Source organism: Cyclopterus lumpus, chromosome 10 (assembly GCF_009769545.1).
Source record: "Cyclopterus lumpus isolate fCycLum1 chromosome 10, fCycLum1.pri, whole genome shotgun sequence".
NCBI classification, from domain to species: domain Eukaryota; kingdom Metazoa; phylum Chordata; class Actinopteri; order Perciformes; family Cyclopteridae; genus Cyclopterus; species Cyclopterus lumpus.
Genome location: NC_046975.1, coordinates 14,009,084 through 14,035,321, shown reverse-complemented (window position 1 = coordinate 14,035,321; position 26,238 = coordinate 14,009,084). Strand labels below are relative to the sequence as shown.

General features: G+C 40.2%; 3 protein-coding genes across 3 annotated transcripts in view; all 3 read right to left on the bottom strand.

The window, feature by feature from the left end:
- The window catches only part of ahnak (AHNAK nucleoprotein), a 34,476-nt gene extending 28,725 nt beyond the window's left edge, over window positions 1-5,751 (bottom strand). Inside the window, exon 1 of the mRNA XM_034543025.1 lies at window positions 5,446-5,751. The gene's annotated coding sequence lies outside the window, so the exon portion shown is untranslated. The remainder of the gene's footprint in view (window positions 1-5,445) is intronic.
- Window positions 5,752-15,831: 10,080 nt separating this feature from the next.
- eef1g (eukaryotic translation elongation factor 1 gamma) lies at window positions 15,832-22,773 on the bottom strand. The gene is given in 12 exon segments (XM_034543072.1): window positions 15,832-16,205; window positions 16,840-16,964; window positions 17,466-17,502; window positions 17,505-17,594; window positions 17,596-17,641; window positions 18,635-18,839; window positions 19,549-19,678; window positions 19,792-19,935; window positions 20,123-20,265; window positions 21,304-21,367; window positions 21,588-21,746; window positions 22,672-22,773. Coding segments are annotated over 12 exon segments (1,314 nt in total). The 5' UTR covers window positions 22,684-22,773; the 3' UTR covers window positions 15,832-16,046.
- Window positions 22,774-22,876: 103 nt separating this feature from the next.
- Window positions 22,877-26,077, bottom strand: polr2gl (polymerase (RNA) II (DNA directed) polypeptide G-like). Its single transcript, XM_034543073.1, has 8 exons — window positions 25,923-26,077; window positions 25,515-25,624; window positions 24,996-25,155; window positions 24,577-24,627; window positions 23,882-23,947; window positions 23,516-23,587; window positions 23,356-23,389; window positions 22,877-23,187 (listed from the first exon to the last, which is right to left on the bottom strand). The coding sequence occupies exons 1-8, from the start codon at window positions 25,932-25,934 to the stop codon at window positions 23,174-23,176; spliced, it is 519 nt and encodes a 172-aa protein (XP_034398964.1). The 5' UTR covers window positions 25,935-26,077; the 3' UTR covers window positions 22,877-23,173.
- Between the last annotated feature and the right edge of the window lie 161 nt (window positions 26,078-26,238).

Genomic DNA, 26,238 nt, shown 5'->3' with positions numbered 1-26,238 from the left:
AGTAGAAATACCACGAGGTGAATCACGTCGCTTTGCCCCTGCGCTCTGCTTACAGAGGGAGCAGCTCAGTGCACAGCCCCACCCAGGCCTCCAGTCACACACATTCCTTGATAGAGCCGCCGAGCCAGCTGGAAGGGAGCCTAGCCTCTCCCCACAGTGACTAACTCCAAAGAAATGTCCTCTTTCTCTCCGACTCCAGTCTCATTCTATTTCCCGCCCACCCTGCACCCTGTGCCCACCCCCTGCCGTCACCCCCAACCTCCAGGTTCTGCTCAAATAAACAAGAACACCGCATTCAGTCAGATATGCAAGTTTAGAGGCACCCTGAAATAAACGCTCAAAAATTAAGACTGAGAAGCAACCCTGGATCCCAGTTTCATATTCCATGTCAGCATCGTCATCATCATCATCATTTTAGTTAGCTCCGCCTTTGGCACCAAGTCAATGCAAACACTACACCTCACTATGTTCACACTCTTTCCCATTCCTTGTGTCTTCTTCTATGTCATGAGGACACATACCTGCACAGTTTGACTTTTGTTTGTAGAAGGTCACAGTACACTGGAAACTTATCAAAGTGGCTGTAGTCAATCTATCATGTTGATTGCCAAATCTAATCAATTTGGCGGACAGAAAACAGAAAACAGTGGCAGTGTGACAATGATTACAGCTCAATTGTAAGTGAATCAGGCACAGTGGTGCTGGTGAGTGATTTGATTATGAATAAAATAAAAAGGCCTCAGTGCAGAGAGGGAACGAGAGAGACAATCAGAGACCAAATCAGTTGTGTTGTCAAAACAGAATAAACTCCCTGTTAGTCTCTCTCCATTGTAGTTTGACACAGCAAGTGTGACACACACAAACCCAAAGAGACACAGCAGGCCCCAGTTTAGGGTTAACTCCTCCTTCCAAAACGCAGATAGGACATGCATGTGTGACGCATGTAAAAGGAATGCTTTTCTGCACTCCATAGTCCACATAGCCCTCAACGAAACCACAAGTCCTACATAAACCAAAGCCTGCCCACTGACGCCAACTTGGCCTGCTGCTGATTAAACTATTGTGATTCTGGCAGGATTTGCGTACAAAATGGAAAAACTGAAGAAGACTCTTAAAATCCTCTTTTACGGGATCACAAAGTGAATCAAGGGTTTGCCAGAGTCAACTTTGTCTTCACTTTCATGTAAATTTTATTCTAAGCTTCGATTTCACAAAAGGATAGTAAAATAACTGTATTATACTATATGAGGCACTAAGTACCAGATAAATCATGGTTCCTGTCATTAGTCATCGTTCTCTTTCACACTCCTAGACATCCCAGGAGGGAGGATCTCACTTTGAATTTCCTCTCCCGGGGTTTCTTCCAGGCTGCATCCCAAAGAGTTGCCGTTGTGGGCCTGTACATCCCACCTCTGAGACATTATATGTAATATGGGGCGATACAAAGAAGCAACAGCAACACGTTGCAAAAATTTAACAAACCACTGTGGTGATCCTCGGCTGGTGCCTGTGGGCAGTTTCAGAGCCAACATCGAGAAATTAACATAATAAGAAATAGGACGATGACAAGCACAGCTGAAGAATGACCAGTTACACGGACAGAGAAAAAGAGCACAATGAAGTTCACACGGTTCTGCTACAAAAATAAGATATCAAGTGAAGTTTACAGACATAGCAACCTTATAGGCCATAACTGCCCAACTTCAACTCTTTTTAGTTTGTCAGCTCATGTTTAAACAAGTCCATTCATGGAGTAGGAGACAAGAAGGTTAAGAGGAGGGCTAGATGGCAGCCATAGTGGCAGAATGTATATATAGGCATGAGACTTCCTTAGCTGTAGCGCTTGAAGCATAAGCACAGCGTTAGTATGTGTATGCATTTTGACCACACAGCAGTAGTGCAGAGTTGTTTAGCGCAAGAGTGTGTTGGATTGTGATGACGTGCCATTCTTGAGTATCTTGTGGCAGATAAAGAAAACTAAATGTATTGCTGAATTTACATTACGAGCCGTGCTGCCCTGACATTTTGTCTGCCCCGTTCCAAACAGAGTTTTTGTAACAGATGTTGCGTGTCATTCCTTGCGAGGGCCAGATAACAGCTTTTCTGGGGGCCGGGGTGTATGTCATAAAATTAGTGGAGAGCATGTAGAACTGTATAGCAACAGTATAGCAACAGTAGAGCAACAGTATAGCAACAGTATAGCGGATGTCTGACACAGGAGTGGCACAAGTTATCAGAAAAATGATTGACACCCTTTTTAAATCCCATGATTGCATAAACCTCACCAAGCTTAAAGCCACAATGAGTGTGAATTGCATTCATGTGCATGGGTGTGACTTGCAGAGGATTTATGTGTGGATTATGATGACTGTTCCATCATACTTTTCAAATCACTATTCCTCCACAACAAGGCAAGCTATGCTGATGATAGGTGCTCCACAGAGCACACTGAGGACATGCTGAAGCATTCCAAACCGGTACTGGAAGGACGAGAAGGGAGTGGCTGATGGGTGGATTGCCTAGGAACACTCACAACTGAATTGCACACTGCAGTTTGCTGTTGATATTCAGCTGTATGAAAAACAAACTTCCCTCAATGGAACAAGTACAGCTCTACAAATTTGCTATTGTTTCATTTAAACAATCTCTTGGGTGGGACTTCAGGGAGTCCACTGGAACTGCAGAATCTCCAAAAAGCCGAGCTTTGCTTCTGAATGAATGCCAAGTACTAAGAAAATCAGCTGTAGCTTAATTACAACCACCCTTCCTTCCTTCCTTCTTTCCACTTCCTTCTTTTCACTCGTACATCCATCTCTCTTTTTGGCCTCTCCTTGCTGTCCCTCCTTCCAACCGCCCGCTCAACAAGCCCGTGAGGAGATGCTAGAGGAAGTGTGCTCGAGACCAGTTCCTTTCCGTTTCACACTGGCACGGCTGAGTTACAACACTCTTGCCTGTTCTGCCTGTCAAGAATTGCTTCTGTGCTTCTGTGAGAAATATCTTTACATGATTATAAGACTCAAAACAGTCAGGAGGCAGGTCCTTGCGGCTAGTAAAGAGGCTGTTCTCACATGGGTGGCAACTGCATCAAATCAACATGACTGGCACTGTGCACAATGACTCAGCAATTAAGCATTTGAAGTTGGGTTATTGCAATTCACAATGTCATACATTATGTCAAGTGTCAATGTAAAATAGTCTCTGCACTGTTGACAAAAACAGTATCCACCCAAGGCCAAAATTTGGGTATTAACTGACGAGCGTTTTAGCTACAGGCAGTCAGGAACCAGTTATGAAACCGTTCAAATATTCGTATAGATTCATACGTACATTTTCGGCAAAAACCTGAACTTGTACCAACAGGTTTATTATCCCCAAGGAAAGCATGCATCTTTTTTAGATGCTAGGTACACTAAACATATTACATTTTAAATAACATACTACAACTAAACACCTTTAGCCATGTGTCAATATTTGGCTCCTCAAGCAGTCTGTGTTACAATCAATCACCTGGACCAATTTGAGAAAATGCCAGACATGTACAACTGTGAGGACCTCTACATGAGTCAAGTGCCCATTGTAGACAAGAGTGTGTGGAGCGGAGCAGAAAGCAGCTCTCCCTAACACTGACATTATTTTTGGGTGTGGCAGGAATGAACAGTGGAGCAACTCCAGCCGAGAACTTGGACTTTCAATTCACAAACGATTACATTTGGTCGCTTTTTCACAACAATTCTTTCCTCAACTTGAACAAATCCATCATATCAATCGGACAAGACTATATGTGGCGATTCTGGTTTGAACCAGACCTGGAAGGTGCCGCTTATGCTATGTACACAAGTTAGGCAGAAAAATTAATATTCCGCAACTTTTTTTGATAAAGTGCGTTTCTCTATTTCTCTAAAAGTGCCAAGCCTAAGCTCCCCCCTCTATGCCTCAAACCTGGTTTCAATTAGCTTGTCTTTCCAAACCACTACATTCCATTACTCCCCTCCTCGCACTCACCCCGCCCATCCCCCCTTACTTACTCACTCACTCCCTGACTCTGCTTTCCCTTTCTGCCTCCCTCCTTCTCCTCCCCGCGCCCCTTCTTTACTCCCAAGCACACACCCTGGCCGGGTGCCCAGGTTAAGAGACCCAAGGTAAAAGAAAGACTGATAAATCTCTCTTTAATCCAAGATATTAAAAAAGTAAGTCATAAAGAACCGTCAGTACAAAACAGCAGTGATAGTTGCCAACTTTCTCCTACATAACGCCAGCTGAATGGGCCTTGGTGAAAAAACGGATTGATGTCATATAAAGAACCTTCAGACATGTTTGCCACATGGCACAAAAAACAAAAGTGTTAAAAAGGCACATATTACAATGTGTCAGTGTTCCCTATGGCTGATAATACAACATCCGACAACACAATGGATAGGCAGAGAAAGTTATTACCAGTCGTCCTTAATTGTGGAACCTTTGTATGATTTAGAGGGAGCCATTGCGACAGCGTGCATGTTTTTTTTTTTTCCGGTTCTTTTTTTGCTATAAAGGGTGTGCCTCTGTGAGGAGACAGCGAAGCAAGAAGGAAGGGAGGGGGGAAAGACGGGGTGGAGGGAGGGAAGAGGGAGGAATCCACACCCAAGCTTGTTGCTGCAGGCATTGATACAGAATTACCTTTACTTTTTTCATAATCCTAGCCAGGGCGTTGGACAGATAAGAGAAACGCCTGATCAATAGCATAAACTCAAAGTACTCGACTCTTTTATCTTTAAGCTCCTTCCACTCAACTTGTATTTACTGTGTGGGATATTCTCGTGCAGTAAAAATGTGAGCTATCCCAAAGACTTGTGATTACCTCTTATTAAGAGGTACCTCTTATTTCTTGACTTAAATCATATGGAGATACCGTGTATTCTTTCTAAAAAAGCGGGTTCAGCACTCATATACTCGGTTAAAAACTATTGTGCACAGTTAAAAGAAAAGTAAAGTGCGCAACTCCAGACAGGCCCTCTGCATTCATGTGGTGGCCGTGGATACACACCCACTTCTCACTTCTTTCCCTATTGTATATAGTATTTTAACTTATGATTAAATTCAAACAAAATCACTGCCACTTTTGCAATAGAAAAAAACACAATAAATAATACACATGTTCTCTTTATACAAAACATGACTAGCAAAAACTACCACAGAACCACAGCTAATCACATCAAATAAAGTAAGACAAAGTCACTATAATTGTACCTGTCACACACAGTTGCCTGGAATATTACAAGAATGCTGGATTTTGCAACACTAGTTGTTTAAACTAAAGCCAGGTTAATAAACGGGATTTGCTATTTTTCAGCAAAAATACCAGTCAGCAGCATTGAAGCAAAGCACAGCTGTCAACAAAGTTCACAAACACAGTTTTAAAAAAAAACATTCACTTAAATCTAAAGAAATAAAAAAGTGCATCTTTACCTGTGCGCAGTCTTTGCGCCCAAGAAGCCTCACGCCAGCTTGAGCATCCTTGAAAACGTGTCCTGTTCCCTTCTTCCCGACCCAAGAAAAGCACTTCTTCCAGTCACAACGTTGTAGTCTGTCAGTCTTTTCCTATTTCTCGATCAACCAAGTTTCCAGGGCGTTTTCTTCCCCCCTCTCTCCCGCCCTCCTCTGCTCTGAGTTGATTTGAACTTTTTTGTGTCTGTGTTGCTGCTTCTCTGGGCTGAGCAAAGTGGTAGGGAGCTGCATGGGTAGGGCTCCTGGTTTGCAGAAGGAGGGGAATTCAGAGGAGGGGATCGGAGCGAGGGAGGGAGTGGTTCCCAGCAGCCGAGGGACCACCCACTGATAGAAGGCTCTGATGACATGCAACAGGAAGAGTAACTTCATCTTTAACAAATGAAGAGAAAGGGGTATTTACTATAAAATAACTCAATGAAATGACAATAAATAGCTACATTTATCACCAAACTATTACTTGCAGTCTGCGACTTTAAAATTGCTTTTATCAAAAGTGTCAAAGTATCAAAAGTGAGCAACTAGCAGTGGCTGACAAGATATTGTTTGAATCTATATAATATATTATTCAAGCAGGGCAGCTTTGGATAATTTGTGTTTTAACAAACTTGAAGATTCATATTGACTGTATAAACTAATTCAAGGCATGTGACGCACCTCCTATCCAACAGCCAGCTGCAAACTTTAACTTCCTTGCATAAATGCTCACAGTTGTATCTTTGTTTCTTAAATTCTTGTCATTCTATCATCTATTTAAACCAAATGAAACTGTTATAAATAGTTTTTCATAATTTTTTGTTTCACCTCTTAGAGTAAGAATACATTAAACAGAGTTGCACACCACATGATATGCTGGACAAAAGCATAAACATGTAATTACAGTGTTTGAACTACTGCACACAAACTAACGAAAGTTATCATTAACAAAAATGAAAAAGTAGTGAGTCCTTTACTTACATACAAAAGGCAAAGTGTGTATTTATAAGACAGAATTATCTAAGTTTTTTGTTTTAACAATGCCCACCTGGAAGTCTTCCTGAATTTTAAGAGCGGCATGTTTTATGTTACAAAACATGAATTAGGCTATGGATTTTAAAACATATCTAAGAGTTTGAACACCTTGTAATAGTAATCTCAGTCATGTTCAGTAAGAAGACCACACCCTCTCCCCTGGATATTTTTGTAATATGAAAGATGTATTTAGAGTGAAACATCATAGTCATGGTACAGTTCCTCTTAAAGCTTTGACGTACTGAATGAAGTTTCTGTTATCCGCTCTCACAATGCTGTTGTCTCCAGTATTGGGGGGTAACTGCTGGTTTAGCCCTATGCTAACGTGAATGGGGATAAAGTAATGAATTCAATTGTACGGCTCTTAGACTTTTAAAATGTTAGCAATTCTAATTGTGAAACATGTCATTTCGGGAGGTGACGCTCAAAACAATTGATCCAGCCGCAGCGGTAGCGACCGAGCAGGCTACTGTGGAGCAGCACGCCCTCATGTGCACACAGTCAGGGTTGGTGAGGAGGCCGACAGGCAAACCTACTGGATTCTTTGACAGTCCACCGACCCAACGATGCAGCTGGCCAGTGCATCACTGTGGTAATTAAGTGTTGTTACTGGCGATTGAGCAGCAGAACAGAATTTCAATTGTTTTACTTAGTTTAGTTACTCGAGTAGCCCTGGTTGGAAATCACTAATTTAGGATAGGTTTGTGCATCCTGTTTTGTAAATGGGATGTGTGTGCTTGTTCATTTCTCTCACCAATGTTCAGTGTCCTTGAAACTCCCCTTTCCTCCCTGCACATGTCCCACCCATGCTTAGCGAGGTGAAATCGCAAACATGCAAGGAGTCCACACAGAGGAAGTTAGTGCGTGGCTTTGCAAAGATCGAACAGGGAGTGGCACACAGACACAAATGAGAATACATACACATACTTTAATATTAGACCGCTCTGATTTCCAAAAAAAGAATCCCTAAGGATTGTGTGTGTGCATGTGTCTATTAGTCTGTAATTGTGAGAATGAGGAGATAAAAGCGAAGAAGTGATCCCATCTATGTGCAAAACAACCCTGAGATTTTAAAGAACTCTGTATGAAGAGTGGCAAGGCTTTACTCTTTGAACTGCAACCATGTTTTATATAAACAATAACTGTGGGGCACGGAAAGTTCTTAAATCATATTGTGCAAATGAGTAGGTGAACAACATGTATTACATTACATTTCATTTTACTTTTCAACCGTGCTGCTCAATCGGTTGAAAAGATCATTATAATATTCACACAAAGTGACCTGCTACTGCACCTGTTTGCTCAGCTCCACACATGTTTGACTCTGTGCCACTGAGGTGTGGCTGTCGTTTGAAGAACAGTTTCAGCTCAAAGCAAATGGTGCTTCCAGACAGGCAACTCCTAGTGTGTGCACAGGCCTGTGAACTGCATGCTACTTCACAGCTTGTAGGTTTCTAGTCTTTTAAGGTCAAATAACAACCCCACAGTAAAGGTTTTACCACTCAGAAGGACCATGTTTATGAACTTTCTTCTTAACTTAAAAGTTCCTTGTTACACTGATGAGGTGACCACTGATAAACAGCTGGATTAATTATTGATTCACCTGTTATGTAATAAATGTAATCAATCCAAAACAGGAGTTGAAGATCAAGATAAAAAAGATAACGATAAGTAGAAGAGTTGGAGAATGACGCAACGAAAATGTGGCTTGTGCGACAGTGACAAAGCGCTAAACAACTAAAAAAGAGATGTACTTAATAATATGCACATGCAGGGCATGTTTTAGAAAACTGAAACCCCTCAGACTGTCACCTTTTTGTGGCAGGTCACTCTAGTTGAACACAAGGATATGTGGGAATGGGTGTGTTTCTTGATCCTAGGTGTGTCAGCGAGTGTGAACCAGCGCAAATATCTTGGCTCAGACGCTCGATGACTCACGGCCTATGACTACAATGAAAACAGGGCAGCTCAGACTGTCGAGGAGAAGAAAATCAAAGGATTAGTTGGGGATGGAAGGTTGAATATGTGTGTGTGTGTGTGAGTGGGTGTGTGTGTGTGTGTGTGTGAGTGTGTGTGTAGCTTGTGTATACTTGTTTGTGTATTTGTGACTGTGTGTCTATGATTAATGTTTCCCGCAGGATAAGGGAAGTCACATGGCACTGGCCTGAGCAGAACTGCAACTTGTGATACGATTATTAAGCAAAAATGACACCACACCTGGATATAATGAGTGTTTGAATTCTATCAGAGATCCCGCCCATTATTGGCACAAGAGGCAGATGGGTGGAAGTTGCCCATTTTATTGCGTAATGCAGGTTTACTCAGACACAAGGGACTATCTGAACACATCTCAATAGAGTTTTCAACCCAAACAAATTGAACAATAGTTTTGAAAATAGCTGAAAAAGGTTTGGATGCGATAAAAAGAGAGAAAACCCATGTTTCCTAAATTGGCCAACATGGCACACAGCCGTGTTTGTATGAGTCATAAAGATAATTTGTGAGAACATGAGATACAATAGAAGGGTTTTACTCCAAAATACATTTGAGAATGGAGCTTAATGTTTGCTGCTCTTTTTTCCCCTTTTATGACCTTGATCAATATTTATTCTGAGAGTAGTATAATATGTAACTAATTACTTTAATAATTCTGTAATAAGAAGTGTCACATTTTCTAAATGATAGCGTCCGGGATTGATTTATTACCTCTATTCTGAAAAGAAAGCAATATAAAGACTGAGTATAACAAACACAATACTGATGTACATAAACACCAACACCATTCAAATGGCCTGGAACTGATCTTGTTTGCTGCATTTGTGGTCACTTAAGAATGCCTTTTAACTCAAAAGTCATTGTCAAGGTACTCACGAAAAATATCATATTGTGTGCAAATGGAAGAGTTCTTCTATTTCCATTTCAATTGTATTACATTTTTCACACAATGCAACATTGTCAATACTGTGACTGCTGAAGTCAGACGAATAGATAAACACTATCAAAGAGGCATTGTCAGAGTTAAAGAATGTCAAAGCCAGTGTACTACAGATTCATCTTGTGCTCTATACAAATGAATACATGGGCTATTGCTGAAGATGAGTCGAAAAAGGCTGCGAAATTCAAACTGCATTAATTTTGAGCAATATCTTCCTACTGCTGTTTACTTTTGGTCATGTTGCTGTTTATTTCCATTGCACTTGACCATGTCTCCTATAGTTAACCAAGTAGAGGGAATCATAAAAAAGAACATACCAGTTCCTCTATAAAGAGAGTGATGAATGTAAGTTATGTGTGATGACCAGCTGGCTCTCTCAGCTCAGAGTCCTTAACTCAATCGATGCAACAAGACAAACAATTCCTGTGTAAGTGGTATCTTGTATCTCTTATATGTGAATGATTACTAAAAACACACTGGTTAGCACATCTGTTGAATGTTCGAAACTATAATTTTGCAATGCTGAGATAAAGATGTTATTTAAATCCAAGAAGAGACCATGGCGCCAGTCGCTCAGACCACACCCATCTTCAAACTCAACCTTAAACTTATCCTCAAATGTACACGCTATTAAAATCAGAAGTGTGTAATGTTATGCAATATCATATTATGTCATGGAACTATATATATAAGGTTAAGAACGTTTTTTTTTTAATATAATGAATACTTTTCAACTTTTTTTGTTACAGTATGTTCAACAAAATGGAGAGTGTTAGTAAATAGTGTAAGAAATAAACAGAACTTCTTAAATCTGATTAATTAACAACTAAAATACTGCACTGCACAATTATCTTTTACAATTATTCATTATTATCTCATAAAGAGAAATATTTTCTTTAGAATCAGTGGTGGAATGTAATAAAGTAATTCAGTAGCATTTAGTGAATGCTATATGAATACATTACTAAACAGCATATTAAGTACTTAACATTTGCTCCACCGTAGACTGCAACAACAATAAAAGGATGCGTATACATTATGCATAAATATAATAATCCCATCAAATAGAATAATAGAATGCCAAAAGAGGCCATTCTGCTGCTTACTTTTATGTTATTTAATTTAATGTTGCCAGAAACAACTGCAAAACATATTTCAACAAAATGTAAACTGTTAACCGTAGTCAAAAATCACTGGCTTTTCTTTTCATTCTTTATTGCTCATACTGAGACCAGTGAAGCTTTGAATATAAGTGGAAAATTCCTGACTTTCCAATTTAATTTAACTTAATTTAATTAGCACAGATAATTGGATTTTCTTCATCTTCTTGGCAAATTAGTTCGGGACCATGGATCTAAAGCAAAACAGAGATGATGTGCAAAAAGTCAACTTAACTTAATTGCGACAAATGCATCATTTGTTGCATCATATGGAACATATTATTGCCCATGTGATGTTGTGCTATCCTGTGCCTGGAGCCCTGTGAGTAAGCACAGCACACATTGCAACCTCTCAAAACAAAGTGAACCTAAAGTAACGACTGAGAGCAGAGTGTGTATCCATGGAACGATTACAACTACAAAGAAATCACAGTCCGCTAATGACAGTGTGCAGTATTTAAGATAGCCTACACTATCTTGCAACACACAGGTCACCCCGCCTGATATTTGCCATCGCCATAGTAACTCATCATTGGTAATCATTTTGGAATTCCCCGCAGCGCGTGCTCCCTCACACACACACACACACACACACACACACACACACACACACACACACACTGATGATTCAGAAAGGCAAGCTGTGTTCCTTTGGTGCAGAGAAGAATGTAAAGGAAAAAAGGGGAATGAGAGACAGATGAAATGTGGTTTCCACTGCAAGTTGTGAGTCACGAACACGAGGGAGGTACAGAGACAGGGGAAAAAAGAGACTATTCTGGGATGGCTGCCATAGCAACATAATAAGCAAGGGGGCAGGTACTTCCAGGGGTGTTTCCATAGCAATGCTCTGTGTGTGTATGGATAAATATCACATGCCACAAAGACATTTCTACTGTAGTGAGGAACTTTGCTCTACTTTGTTTATAATGTTATACTTTTTTTATACAATGATCCCCCCACCCATCCCTCCCCCTCGGTCTTTCCTTGTGTGCACTAGACTCATCGAAACAGACTAATGCTGGGAACACCGTTCACATGTTCAGTCTTAGCCTGCTTTCACAATGTCCAGGCAGAACAAATATGCGACTGCAAGCTTATACCTTTAGGTGTTTTACTGATGAACACTTGTTTCAACATATCAGTCCCTGGAAACTCCACGGATCTGACACAATTCAGACACACTCTCTGTAGAGTGTGTGAAAGTCTCACTGTTTTGAATGATTGATCCAAGGGAATGAAAAGTTTCGCAAGAGTTGTCCCCCCTTTGGCTCGCTGCCCATCTGTTGTGCTGCAACAGAAGCAGAAAGCTTCCTTGGCTGCACATTCCAGTCATAGCTGCAAATGCTCCAACACTTCAACAATTTCTTTGGGTGGGATGTAAACCGTAAACCACCGACAAGTCAATACATGAAGCCGGAATCTATATGTTCACATAGACGGCTGGGATACCTGTTTGTTCAGAAAGCTCATCCAGACCTAAACTGCTTCTTTTGTAACCAAACAATCCAGAAGGAAGTCTATTAAACCTCTAAAAACAATGTATGTTACTCTAAACTGTGCTGATTTCCACTCTTACACTTGCAAAGTACCTATTTTCAACGAAGTACCATTGCAGTTGTTTTCATGAGAAGATAATGGATAGCTTGGGGCCAATGGGAAAATTGAAGGTTCGGTACACACCCAAACCACAAAGTGCATGCGAAGCTGTTATGACTAACTTTTAAATGTTGTATTTTTAAAAAACAATAATAACCATTGGAAGGTAGTGTATCCACTGTAAAGGAAATAAATGAGCATTATTATAATTTTCCATAGCAGTTATCAATATTTCTACACTCGGTAGTCATACTGCGCATTACAGTTTTGCTTTAGTTTGACAACATGCCTCAGTGCCCCACCTCCAGATTCTGGTAATATGAGCCAGAGGCAACTCTGGGGTTTCACGTGCAAAAGAGCAGGGGCTGTCTGTTTTCCCTCCTCCGTACTTCTCTCACTCTTCCTTCTTGTCACGCACTTTCCTCTCCACTCTTAAACTGGCAATCTCTGTTGCAGGGAGACGCAAGGAAGTTACTTGCAAGCATTGTTATGAATGCTGTAACGTATCTTGTCTCTCCTTGCCTTTTTCAGCTATTTCCCCCTCAGCAGACTCACCTTTGACCTCCCTTATTATATTCCAGTACTAAATTACTACGCAGAGTTTTAGTGCACAGAGAAACCTCACACCCCTTTAAGTGCACCAATGGGAAGAAACGCCCCTCACTCCGAAAACCGAGGTTAAGATACGAAGGTCCCTGTTCTTGCTAAATCATGTTGCGTGTAGCAATGCATTTCGACCACCGTCACATGTTTGCATGCTTTTTTTATAGCTCCCCTGCTTTTCATTCGTCAGTGGCCTTACTTGACTTCCCTGCTTAAGGGGAGAAGAAGCCCTCTGGTTCTGACTAAGGATCCATATTCCTGCCCCTTTTACTTTTATTCAGGTTTAGTGTGTGCGTGTCAGTGAGGTTGCGAGCCCAAACCCAGACTAGGGTCTCCGGGAAACCCCATAAAACTCAGAGGGTGGGACTCTGTATGTGTGGAGGCTGAGTGTTGTTCTGTTCTTCTCGAGACACCCCGACGACTGTCTGATAATACTTACACAATCTTGTTTGGACCATTTAGCCCAGACACTGTAAACGTCTCCAAATTGGAAGAAATATCTATGTACCGACTTTGCGGCTACCACAACGAAGAAATTGCTCATTCTACTGTCTGAATTTTAACTTCTAGAATAAAAAAGAAAAAAAGCTAAACCCATAGAATAACTTCTTTAGCAATAGCATCTGAGCTTCTTCAAAGAAAACGTTGTCAGACTCCCCAGTGTGAGCCCTTCACCTCGCTGTTCCAAGCCCCCCACTGGTCGCCTCACTCTTTTCCAGATGTGTCTTTCACCACCAGATGCTCAGCACATGCATGCCATGCTTGAAGCTCCTACAGGGGGCTGACAGCCACACAGGGACCTTATGCGGTGAAACAATACAGCCTCTCTCTGTACCACCACTCCTAGCTGCTGCAACAGCTTTTAAGAAACACCCCCCACCCAGCACATGTATGGACATATAAATATGTCCAGAGCGCAAGGAGAGAGGAAGAGAAAAAGAGAGGAAGGAAGAAGTAGTAGTGGGTGTGTGACCAAGAGAGAAATAAAGACCAGGGCGAGGCAGGGCTGAAAGATTATTTTTTTGCTTATTAATAACTCAAAGTTGAAGTTGCTAAAAACAAATAAGGACCATAAAACAGTTTAGAAGATCGCTGCCATTGCGTAAGAAACTTGCCTCAAGAGCTTAGAACTGAATATGCCTTCCTCACATTAACTTCATATTATATAGCCCGATTACGAGGATTTTGTCACGCCACTCCTTCAACAACCAAAGGGTTATTAGCCATCAGCACTGTTGTAACTGCTGCGGATGAAGTTGAAGTTATTTGCTCAAGTTACAGCCCTCTTCCACCACGATCCACAGGATGGGTGAGTCATGTGTTCAAGGACTTGGGCACTTTGCTGTTGTGGGAACATTTCCATTTTCTGATTTCCATGAGACCACAGAACAAACTAAAATGGCTTCCCTGATTCAACACTATGGTGGAAGATGGTTGCACCAAAACGATCTTGAATCACGCATCGTAGGTTGGAAGAACGTACAGATCTCACTCTCACGTGATTCCTTTTCTTGTGCATCTCAACTTGGACAGCAAAACAGATCCACTCAAGATCTTCTCCGCTTTAGAATTCAACATTTAGGGATTAAGCTAGGATTGATTGAAATAACTACATTTCTTAACATCTCAAGAGGGACATTCAAATAGCTAAATTTATATTATGAATATAAATTATCAAATCATATGGGCGTGGCCGATGTGTGCCTTTATAACTGCAGCTATAGATAACACAATGAAGCGCCAAACAAATAATTCAGTTATAGCTGAAGTGAAAGGATGAGTCAGGTTTCCAGGTGTAGGAACAAACAATCTAAAGTTAAATACAAAACTACGGTATGGTTGGGTGTGGCCGATTAAACCAAATGATTCATATTCAGTCCAATATTTACTCTATAGGAAAAAATCTGAAGCTTTAGAAATATTTAGTTTTCAATTTAGGTATTCAGTCTTATGTGAAAAGAATGGCTGTATCTATGTATGCACAGAAAACAGCAGACTAATAACAGGTCTATTCCCATTAGTGCAATTATTAACGATACCAACTTGCAAAAGTAGACACCAAAAGGTGACATTTCTGCTTTCTAGTGAGGTGGAGTTATATCTGCCTGTAAATAAGTCATCTTCAAATAAAATATATAATGTACAAGGCAAGATATTAATACAATTGAGTCAGTGTCTACTTAAATAGTGTAGTCTGTATGCAGGCGTAATGATTTATCACTCATTGAAACTCAAGAAAAGTAGAAGTTATATATTAAAGGCCCATGGTATTTAAAGGGCATTCAAGTAGATGTTCATAACACGTTTCCTTGGTAAAGCACTAGAAACATCAAAACAATAACCCATAGTTTGAAGCAGACAACATTCTTTTCTTGATTGAGCAAACCAGAGCTCAGCCCAGTAATCATCTCCGCATCGGCTGCTCAGTATGAAGCTTTCCAATGTAAAGTCTTTGCCTGCCCCCTAGTGGAATACGTGAACACGTACACTTTCATGCAGTGCTGAAGAACTGACCTCCAGGGACTAATTCACGTGTCCCAGTAGTCAAGATGCACGCTAAATGTCGTTATAGCTGTTCACAATATCAGCAGTACAGGTGGAACAAAGGTCTTCTATAGGGAATCGGTTATTTGACACAGACCTGAAAGTCTTGATGTTTTGCCAGTCAGTGTGGTTAGAAAGGCTGTACCATGCAACAAGGGAATGTGCTGAGAATGGCTTTTGATTTAAAACTGTAGCACGGTTTTTACTTCTACGTTTGACTGGAAAAACTGGCTTTTTAAATTGTCATTGTGCACACTAATTTCTTCTGGTTGGGAATGACTAAAAGATTTAAGAAATTAATTGATTTAAAACTGTAGCACGGTTTTTACTTCTACTTTTGACTGGAAAAACTGGCTTTTTAAATTGTCATTGTGCACACTAATTTCTTCTGGTTGGGAATGACTAAAAGATTTAAGAAATAAAATTCACAATTTAATTGTTACCTCAAACACAACTTTAAAAAAAATACACACACAAACAACAGACTTAAGACGACAGACATATCCCATAGATGGCATGGTGGAAAATGCTTTATTTTCGCAGGTCAAAACCAAAAAAAACTGTTGGGGCCACCGAGACAATTCACCCCCGCCTTCAACACTGTAATTCAAAGTCATTCTTGCAATAAAGTAAGCACGTGGTGGCTGAAGGTCCATCAACTTTAAGTGCTGGGAAGCAGAGCAGAGTGCTTTTGTTCAGACATTCCCAGTGTCCTCTCACTTGAAGATCTTGCCCTGATTGAAGGCTTTACCCACGTGCTTAAAGTCACCCTCCCAGGACAGGTACTCCTTTACCAAGGTCTTGCACTCCTCGCTTTTTGAATCCAGCTTGCGCCAATCATATGATTCGTAGTCGATCTGCCAGTCTGGAGATAGCTAGGAGGGGAATACAAATACATTTTGAATAAGAGTCTGAACTGATAATGTATGACCACAACTGAGGATCAGATGATTATCCAGTAAAGAATAATTAGACCATCACATGGTGTGCATTGAAATGCAGACCATGAGCTTCAGTGAATGATTTAACAAAGTCAAGCTATAAAACATAGAGACAGACAGTCACATGCAATCTGTGCAATTGTGAGCTGCAGTTTAATTTAGTCATGTGACTTAATTTAGCCAAGACGAAAGCATTGAAGAAATCCATCAACCTCTGGTTAACATAAACATCGAATATTTAGATCTTGGAAACAATTTGTGCCCATAGCATGAATCAGCCTTTAACTCATTGAACAGAGTTGACTGGGATGAACATGGCCTTTAGTTTCTCTTCCCCCGTCAGATTAAGACTTGGTGCCATGAATGGACACCGCCTTGCCCAGACAGGGGCACTATCTCCAAATGATCAAACATGTCATCGCTCAGGAAACATTAGTTTACTGTTGCAACAATACATGTGAACTACAGCCCAAATCAGATTGTCAAACACAAACACTACATGCATGAGGATAGGGACGTCATCAGGTCAGGACATTATGGAAAATGTGTTCAACCCCGTCAAACTTACAGGGAAGGCCAGGTCCTGGCCTCTGAAGACCCAGAGGCCAGAGATGCTGCTGTCGTTGTTGGTGCCAAACAAGAGGACACTAGCGAAGGCAGTCTTTCTGAGTTTGTCCAGACGCTGGAACATACCTGTGAACATGGGAGGGATTTGGGACCTTTTATTAATAATTAGAAATAAGTCAAACATAAAAGTGACTATGAACAGTGATCCATCCATCTATATCTAAATATATACACACACACACTTAAAAAAAGACATGTTTTTTTTCTGTGCCCATAGCATGAATCAGCCTTAACTCACTAAACGGAGTTGACTGGGATGAACATGCCTTTGGTTTCTCTTCCCCGTCAGATTAAGACATGGCGCCATGAATAGACACCGCCTTGCCCAGACAGGGAACCATATGCTTAATAATTATATAAACTTGTTAGTAAGGATCGGTTCCCATTGTATAAAAGATAAAACATGATTCACCGCCACCGTTATAAAAACAGACTCATGGTTTCGGACAGTGGGAGCCAAAATGAACCAGTACTCCAATTTTGCACCAATAAGTAGGTATATGGATTATATTATATAATCCTCAAAATTAATTTTGGTTAAATGGCTTGGCTGCTGCGGAGTCTCACCTGAGATCAGGTTGCAGCTCTTGAAAGCCAAGTGTAAGCTTCTTCAGGATATTTGTACTGGGAGTACCAGATTGAGTAACCCTCATGGTCAAAGTTCTCCCAGAAGTGGGGAATGGCTACTGTGAGGGTGGTCTTCGTTGGAATACTTTCTCTTGAACTCGTCCATGACAAATGCACTAGAAAAGAAAAAAGGAAAAAGATAGTCATATATACACATTGCATTTAATTAATTCTGTATAATGCAACAAAACCACTCTGCACATGAATTGAAGTCATTTTATCAATATATGCCACCCATATTCTTACAGTAGTTTTTAAACAGCATGTATAGCTATAGGCCTGTGTCATTCAGCCTTCTAAGTTAGGAGCACTGTGATTGCTTCATTTAATCATTCAATGACAACATCACTTCGACCAGCGCTGAATGATATACTAACATCGCCCAGTTGAATTGTATTATTCATTTGTTTGACATGGGTTTTTTTCACCTATGAGCACCAACCTGATGCTTGCCTTTCTATGTTGTATGGACAGGCTTGTCACCGCAGTTTGACAGACGAAAGATTAGAGCAAGAAGCACAGCACCTGCCAGCAACATTAACCGCAACAGCCTTAGTCAAAGATTACAACCACACGTTTGGTTTAACTCTTGCGTCTTACCCGGCACACTATTTTCACTAATTTCTTGTTTTGCAATTTTGAAAAAATGTCCTGCCTGCTACCTTACATTTTAGGACTACAGTAAGAGGTAGACTACTTACCCGACATGTCTTACAGAGAAATGTTTTACTAGCCCAAGAACAACTTTAGATCTCGAAGTTTTTCTGTGCCCATAGCATGAATCAGCCTTTAACTCACTGAACGGAGTTGACTGGGATGAACATGGCCTTTGGTTTCTCTTCCTCCGTCAGATTAAGACTTGGTGCCATGAATGGACACCGCCTTGCCCAGACAGGGGATAATCAGTTTCTCACGGAGGAGTTTTCAGATGGTTGTTCAGGCCCGTCCCAACCCAAATAATCTCAATAATCTCCTGAAATGATCAACTGGAAACCTGACTATTGGCCCTCCATGGAACATGTTTCGACAATTCTGTTTTAGCCAAAATGTGAGGAAAATACTCACAAAAAAACAAAACATGCTTAGATAAGAAAATAAGATTATTCTACCTCTTTGGCAGGTGTGCATAGGGGTCCTTGGTTTTGGGTTCAGCGGCCAAAACAGCGTCACAGTCATCAATCTCCTCTGCTGGGGCAGGCTTCTTCTCTTCCTTTTTCTTTTCCTTCTTTTCCTGGGACTTGGCAGCGTCTTTTCCTCCCTTCTCCTTCTTGGGTGGGGTCTCTTTCTTGGTCTGCATTTCAGCAAATTTCTTGGCTGGAGAAACAAAACATTGAAACATATTTTCTGTTCAATTTTGCAATTATTTGGCTTTGATTTTAGACTCAAAACTAGTAAAAAAAGTAATAATCGTAAAAAGAATATTTATGTCTTATTTCAATGACCTACGGTGAGACTCTTTCATCTGTGCCCATAGCATGAATCAGCCTTTAACTCACTAAACAGAATTGACTGGGATGAACATGGCCTTATGTTTCTCTTCCCCTGTCAGATTAAGACTTGGTGCCATGAATGGACACTGCCTTGCCCAAAGACTGGGGACCGCCTGTTTAAAGAGTTGTGCTTTGTTTCTTTCCATCTTTGGAGATTAACTGAAATATTGCTAGATGTCGGCTTTGTTATTAAAAAGGTCATTTTCTGTCACTGAAAGCGATCCAGTATTTAATTTACATTATTGTAACACTTTAAAAATAATTCAATGGCTGCATTTGTCAAATGCCATCAAGTTCTTTGGGTGCAATCATTTAGCCACAACCATTTATCTTTAATGCAAATTTAAATATTTTTTTAGGAGAAATTGAAACAAAATGTGTTACACATCTTTGTTAACATTCAGCTGAAAAATGTCAACGTATCTTATGAAAGGTTAGTGCACATCAAATGTGATCCTGTAAATTACACCGTGTGCTCAAGAGCCAGCAACATGTTCAATAAGAGTCTTCTGATCTCATTGCCAACTACTCACCATCAAACTGGGCCATCTTTTCACACAGCTTGACCTCTCCAAGGACAGTCTTGAATTGGGGCTGGTTGACACAAGTGACAAACCAGCGAGTCACATTGGGGTATGGTTGACGGAAAGAAGGCTCAAGGACCTACAGGGGACAGAGTGGTGTTAGGTCTTCCTGGAGAGCATCTTAACTCAAATATTATTAAATACAAGTGTTGCTCCAAGAAAAATATATTGTTAACAGTGTGCATGTCAAACCTGTTTGTAGACCCACAGCATGGAGCACGCCACAGTGATGTCAGCAAGGCTGACCCTCTCTCCTACGAGGAAGGTACGGCTGTTCAGGTGTTGGTTCAGCACGGCAAGGGCCCTCTTCATGTCCTCCTTGGCCTGCTCTGTGGCCTGGACAGACCCAGACAGAAGAATGACTATGCATAATAACAACGCAACATATAAACTACTACATGGTCATGTGCCAAGTCTCAACTACAGTGCAAGACACAACTGAAATGGTTACCAGCCTTCCACCACAGTCAAGAAATTATTTGTTTAGGTCTTAAGCTTAACCAAAAAATGCTAAGCTGCAAACCTGCTTGTTGAACTGCATGATTCCCAGAGTGGGGAAGACCCATGCGCTGGCTGGAGGGATGATCTCAGAGTCAGCGAAGCTCACCCACTGTAGCACCTGTGCTGCCACCTGGGGAGTGGCACCACGCAGGGCATCATTGCTCACTGTGGGTGAAAGGTGAATATCTTTAATCATAATGTCATACCACTATGTTGTACACTGACTGCACAAAAATGTTGCATTAAGCATGCATTTTAGTATTCATGGAAAAGCAGCTTCAAGTGGAGACTAGTTATTAAAACCACTAATGACAAGATTTTAAAAAATATTTCATAAAATTATTTTATTTTCCTATAATTTAAGTAGTTTGTTCTTATAAAAATCATCCCAAAAATACTATAACAAGTAAACTTAAAATATTTTTGAAACGGAATAAAGACAGGAAGACTGGAGCTGTGTAGATCAGCTTCTATAAATCAAACAAAAAGGGATTTTGCCAATATGGATATTTGTTTCTGTGCCCATAGCATGAATCAGCCTTTAACTCACTGAACGGAGTTGACTGGGATGAACATGGCCTTTAGTTTCTCTTCCCCCATCAGATTAAGACTTGGTGCCATGAATGGACACCGCCTTGCCCAGACAGGGGATAATCAGTTTTCCTCAAGGAAGAAAGTTTTCTGATTGGTGTTCAGGCCCATCAAACCTTTGGATTTAATGTTCAATATGCCATTGAATAAGATAAATAATCTCAATAATCTACTGAAGTAACTGGCAACCTGCAGACTATTGGCTCTCCATGGAACATGGTTGGCCACTGCAGTAAAATAATTTGTTCTTATGAAAATGACTACAGATAGCATTTAAAACTCTTGTTGGTTTACAGAGGTTGAAAATAATTGTGGGACGTGTAGATCTGCTTCTATAATCAAAGAAAAGGGATTTGTATCTGCTAAAAATGGATCATCAATGATCGGCAATTAATATTGGCCCTAAAGAAGTTATGTGCTTAAATGTGTGCAGAGACCCATGAATTTGAATTGTTAGTAGATGTATGTGACAACCACCACACATTCTTGACCTGAATGTAGCAATTACTCAGCTTCCTTTAAAAACGTAGGCAAGCAATATATAGGAAACTTTTGGATGCACACCCAAACTAAAAATCAGTTAACCATGAATGACTTTGAATACAAACTTACAGTAGTGAGCAATGGCATTACTCTCAAACAGACAGAAACCATCATCTCCCTGGTATGCAGGTACCTACAAACATAGCAGAATGTAAGAATGATTTAAAGAGAATCAAGCATAATGCGATGTTGGTAACAACTGATAGTCAAAGTGGTTAAAACCTGTCCACTTAATTACTTTTTATTATTGCTTGTGAGAATTGCTTGCAGTAAGCAATTCATATTGGACATTGAATTATTATTTTTAAACATTTACTAAATAGGTTCTACAAGTCCAACATAACTACACCAACCTTGCCCAGTGGGAAGTTGTTGAGGAAGGCAGGAGTGCGGTTCGTCTGCCCGAAGGTGAAGGCAGGGGAATTGCTGGCGACTTTGAGGCGAGCCCCACTGTACTGGGCTGCAATCTGGGCCTTGAAGGCCCGCCAGTTCTCTGGGTACGTGTACAGAGTCTGGAGAGGGGAGAAAACAGCAATTGTTTAACTTTAAAAAAAACACGTAATTATTTGAACATACATGCATCACATGTAGCATGTTGAATATAAATTTGGGGCGACTTCAAGGTGTTCATGGTAATATCTCACGACAGTTTGATTAAAAAAAAGTGTTATACATTTTGGCCGTATTCAAATGCCATTAATTTAAAATACGATGGGTGCATTTCCATTTAAAACACAGATACATCTAAGAAAATACAAGTGGTGCGTTGAATGAAGTCACAGAACCAGTTTGAATGAGAGCTTTGGTCTGGTGGAGTACTCCACACAAATGTATGATGCTTTTCAAATCTGGACGCACGACCATTAAAAATAAACATGGCAAGAATAGGAGCAGGGAGATACACCCGAGGGCTACCGAGGCCAAATGTCGGGTAACTAAAGATAACTACGAGCAAATGTGGTTTCACGTGGTTTCCAGCTCGCTTTAAATGCTAACTAATGCTAGCTAGCATTACCGGCAATATAGCCCGCTCCTCTTTGTACAGCTTTAGACAAAGTACCGTTAACCAAAGACAGTACCGGTTTGTCGTAGGCCTTCAAAACACGACATAAAAACACACACGGTATGCTAAATCACCTCCAACGGGACGTTTTTACAGCTTGAAGATAGCCTTGTGCCACGTTAGTGGTTGAGTCAGAAGAGGAGCGTCATGCACTGTGAATGCAACGTCAGGTTAGCAAAAGCTAACCTTAGTTTACATGAACACTGAATGAAATGCTTCGTCAATACACTCGACAACGGCTACCTAAAGGACCGACAGCAAGGTTTACGTGAAAAGGCACTCTGTATGCGTATAGATGGGCCTGATTTTCGTCGGATTGAGCCAGGAAAGTCAAAGGAGTATCCCCAAATGTGCCATCTTTCCATCTTACTCACCCCGGCCGCCATCTTCAGGACGAGAGAAAGAAAGAACCAGCGCTCCACTGACGTATTTACGTCCACTAGTCGTGCGCGCACTTTACGTTTCCGCGTTCACGTTTCGCCACGTCACACAGATCCAGTTGAGCATCTCTTTTCGGATTAGAAAGGTCAATACTCTGACTATGCGGAGACATTCAGAACATGAAAACTGATACCAATAAATAACAAATAAAATACTTTATTACAGTCAGTGTACAAAAAACAATACATAGTTGATAGAAAATGTGAATTCTACAAAGAAACAATAAATGTCCTGCTTGTATGTCATCTTGCTAAAGATTTAGCAAACATTCTCCTGGATTTTTACACTAATAACAACAAATCTATGATGTCGCTATGGGGCTTCTACACCTGTCACTATACCATATCAAACAGTGTAGAAAAATATTAATTTTAACAAAATAACTAATCTACTACATAACATGTCCCATGTTAGATGTGCTCCCTCTGGGGCGAATCAGCTCACAAGACCTGGAAATACAGAAGGCAAGTTCAATAATCAATTATAAAACATGTTTAAAGCCCAGCTCAACCCAACCACGTTGAAGCTATATCACATTTTCTTATTGTGCAAAAATAATTTGCCCATCTGACAAACTGATACAGAACATGTAGGACTATATTCTGTATAATACTCACCCAGATAATCATCCATGAGGGAACCAATGGCAAACTGAAGAACAAGAGAAAAGCTTGTTTTTAACTTCTCGTATATTAGGATACAGTACATAACTTCTATATACTAATGTGTAACATCTGAACCAATGATGAAGAAGAAGAAGAAAACAAAAACACTTACAATGTCATTCTTGTCTACTCTTGTTCCCACAATCTTTAGCCTAATCTCATCATCTTGCTGGATTACAATGTCCTTGAAAAGAGGAGAAGAAAACATTCAAGACTCAGGAACTGTAAAATAACAATAGGAGCAGTGTGCAGCACTACTTTGCAACTACTTTGTATACTGAATTTATGGCATTATATTATTATTTAACTCTTGCTTTACTATGTTTTCTAAAAAGCATTACTATAATAAACTGAATTTGTACATGTTCATTTATGTTAAATGTCGTCAAAGGCAAAGCAAGGAAAATATCTGGTGAACATCCATTTCATTAAAAACTACTCCAGCTGGTTATATGTAATAATTAATTAATTGTCTTACCTCATCAACTGTCTTATAACAAGGAGGATTGGAGTTGGGGTCAAACTCCATTTCTGAAGGGATGGACTGCAAAAACAAAGATAAAAGAGTGAGATAAAGATTAGAGATCACAAGATAGTGGACTTTTAAAGACAGATAGAACAACAACAATAGCTTGGAACAGCAATTAGGTGACCTCTTATTAATTGGCCACATCAATCAAGTATCAATATATGCAGTTTTTTATAAAAAACACTTTTTTTGTCATTCCAAATCATTAGTAAAAGAACATCCTGTGTGTAATTTGATTGATTACATCATTGGAGTAGGTTTGATTTAGAGTTAATGCACTGTTCTGTGGCTTATGGCTGGCCAAGATTACTTCTGATGCACACTCCATTCCATTGTTAATGTCATTAATTAATGTTCATGCATATTCCCGAGGTAAGGAGGAACCGTAAGTGTGCGATTTCATTTCATAATGTATAGTTACGTGGCTGGATTGGGAAAAGAGAAAGTAAATTGTTAAATAAGTTAAAGTAACAGTTGAATGCCCAGCTCAACCAATGACAATACTTTGATAAATTGTTTAATGGTCCATGCCCGATTAATCGGTCAACCTCTAACAAAGGGGATACACATCGAAAAGCCTATAAAAGCCAACTGTTTCGTTCACAACTATTATATAAGATATTTATAATTTTATGCTGACTCACGTGGCGAGAGATGAAGCAAGACATGGGACCGATTTCTGTGAACAATCCAACCTGCAAGAAACAGACAAAAATATGTCTAACTTACATAAAAGATACAAAAGTAAAGAATATCCATTATCAGCTATTCATCATTTAATATATATTCAAAACATACATACTAAGCATAAACTCTCCAGTGGAGGCACATTTATTATCATAAAGTTAAAAGATGTGATCTATATCAGTAGAGAACTTCATTAACCAATATATAATATGGGTATTTACAATTATTTTTGAGAAGTAAATGTACACATTTTGGCATTAGAAAATTAGATAAAAAGTAGTGCCCTGTCAAGATGATTTATTAGTATCAATATGTCAGATTTCACATGCCATCATAAAAATCTTAATTTTGGCCAGTAAGCTGTATTTTCCCATACCTTGTTGACCTGAGTGACCACAGCGTCAACCACCTCCCCTTTAAATGGGCGGAACACAATGGCCTTGTACTTGACTGGGTAGAGGACAAACCCTCTCCCCGGTTGTATAACACCTGCCCCGATGTTGTCAATGGTGGTCACTGCGATGACAAAGCCATACCTGAAGGAAGGTCACACATAAATCAATGACATGTGTATGTCCACGTCGGAATACAAATGCAAAGTTAATAACTTCCGTATGTAGTTGAATACTGTCAAAACTTCCCGATTCCAAATTATTACACAAGTTGTCAAATTGTATATCCCAGATGAAGGAAACAGAAATGTCCAATTCTGTATTTCTGCCTATTCCTGCAAGTGTACACACACACAAACGCATCTGTGCATTGGCCTGAAGTTCACTACACTTTAGTAACATCTGTTACAATCTAATATAGTTACACAACATTCCACTGAAATGACAGATTAACTCAATGGCCTCAATTTATTTGTAGGTGTAACTTCACAATATATACTCACTTGCCAGTGCAGGTACCCTCAACTTCTGTGAAAAGCTTTTGCTTCACAGTGTTGAGGAGGTTAGGGCCAAAATACCTCGGATGTAGTAAGATTTCATGCTCCAAAGATATCTGATAACACAAACAATACATGCATTATAAGACAATAATGCGGGTTGCACGATGTTATCGATAGTATGCTGTTTTAAGGTATCCTACGGATGCGGCCACGCTGCCTCTTGTTAATCAAAGACGAGAGAGCTGGTGGTGTTACTGCCTGGCTATAAAACAGCTATAAAACCACAACGCTAATCAACACGTCGAGGACTTTCAACAGCCACGCTAACCGATCAAGAGAGCCACACATTGATAACACCCCAATACACTGCTAATAGCCGGTTCATACACGGAGGGTATTACACATACTTACATGGTAAAACATTTCAAGTATTGAAATCAAGTATTGATCGATTCGTGCCCGACAAAATTTACTTTTTGTTTTAATAAAGTATCCAAAGCGTATTGACAGAAACCGCCGCTCATTTGCGACCGTTCGTTGCCCAGTCACTTCCGGGTCATCGATGGGCTTTTGTTTCTACCAGTCCCCCCAATACTGACTCCTGGCGACGAGGAGGAGTATTACATGAGTTGAACAGTGGGCGTTGGAATGGGGATTTCAATTGTCTGTGGAAAAAAAAAACCCTTTCTTTGCAAGAAAGAAAATTGGAACAGAGGTCAAATTGTAT

Coding starts and splice junctions, on each gene's coding strand:
- polr2gl (XM_034543073.1), bottom strand. Junction 23,588..23,881: donor GTTATAAGACAGTTGATGAG/GTAAGACAATTA, acceptor CCTCTTTTCAAG/GACATTGTAATCCAGCAAGA. Junction 23,390..23,515: donor GAGTAGACAAGAATGACATT/GTAAGTGTTTTT, acceptor CTTGTTCTTCAG/TTTGCCATTGGTTCCCTCAT.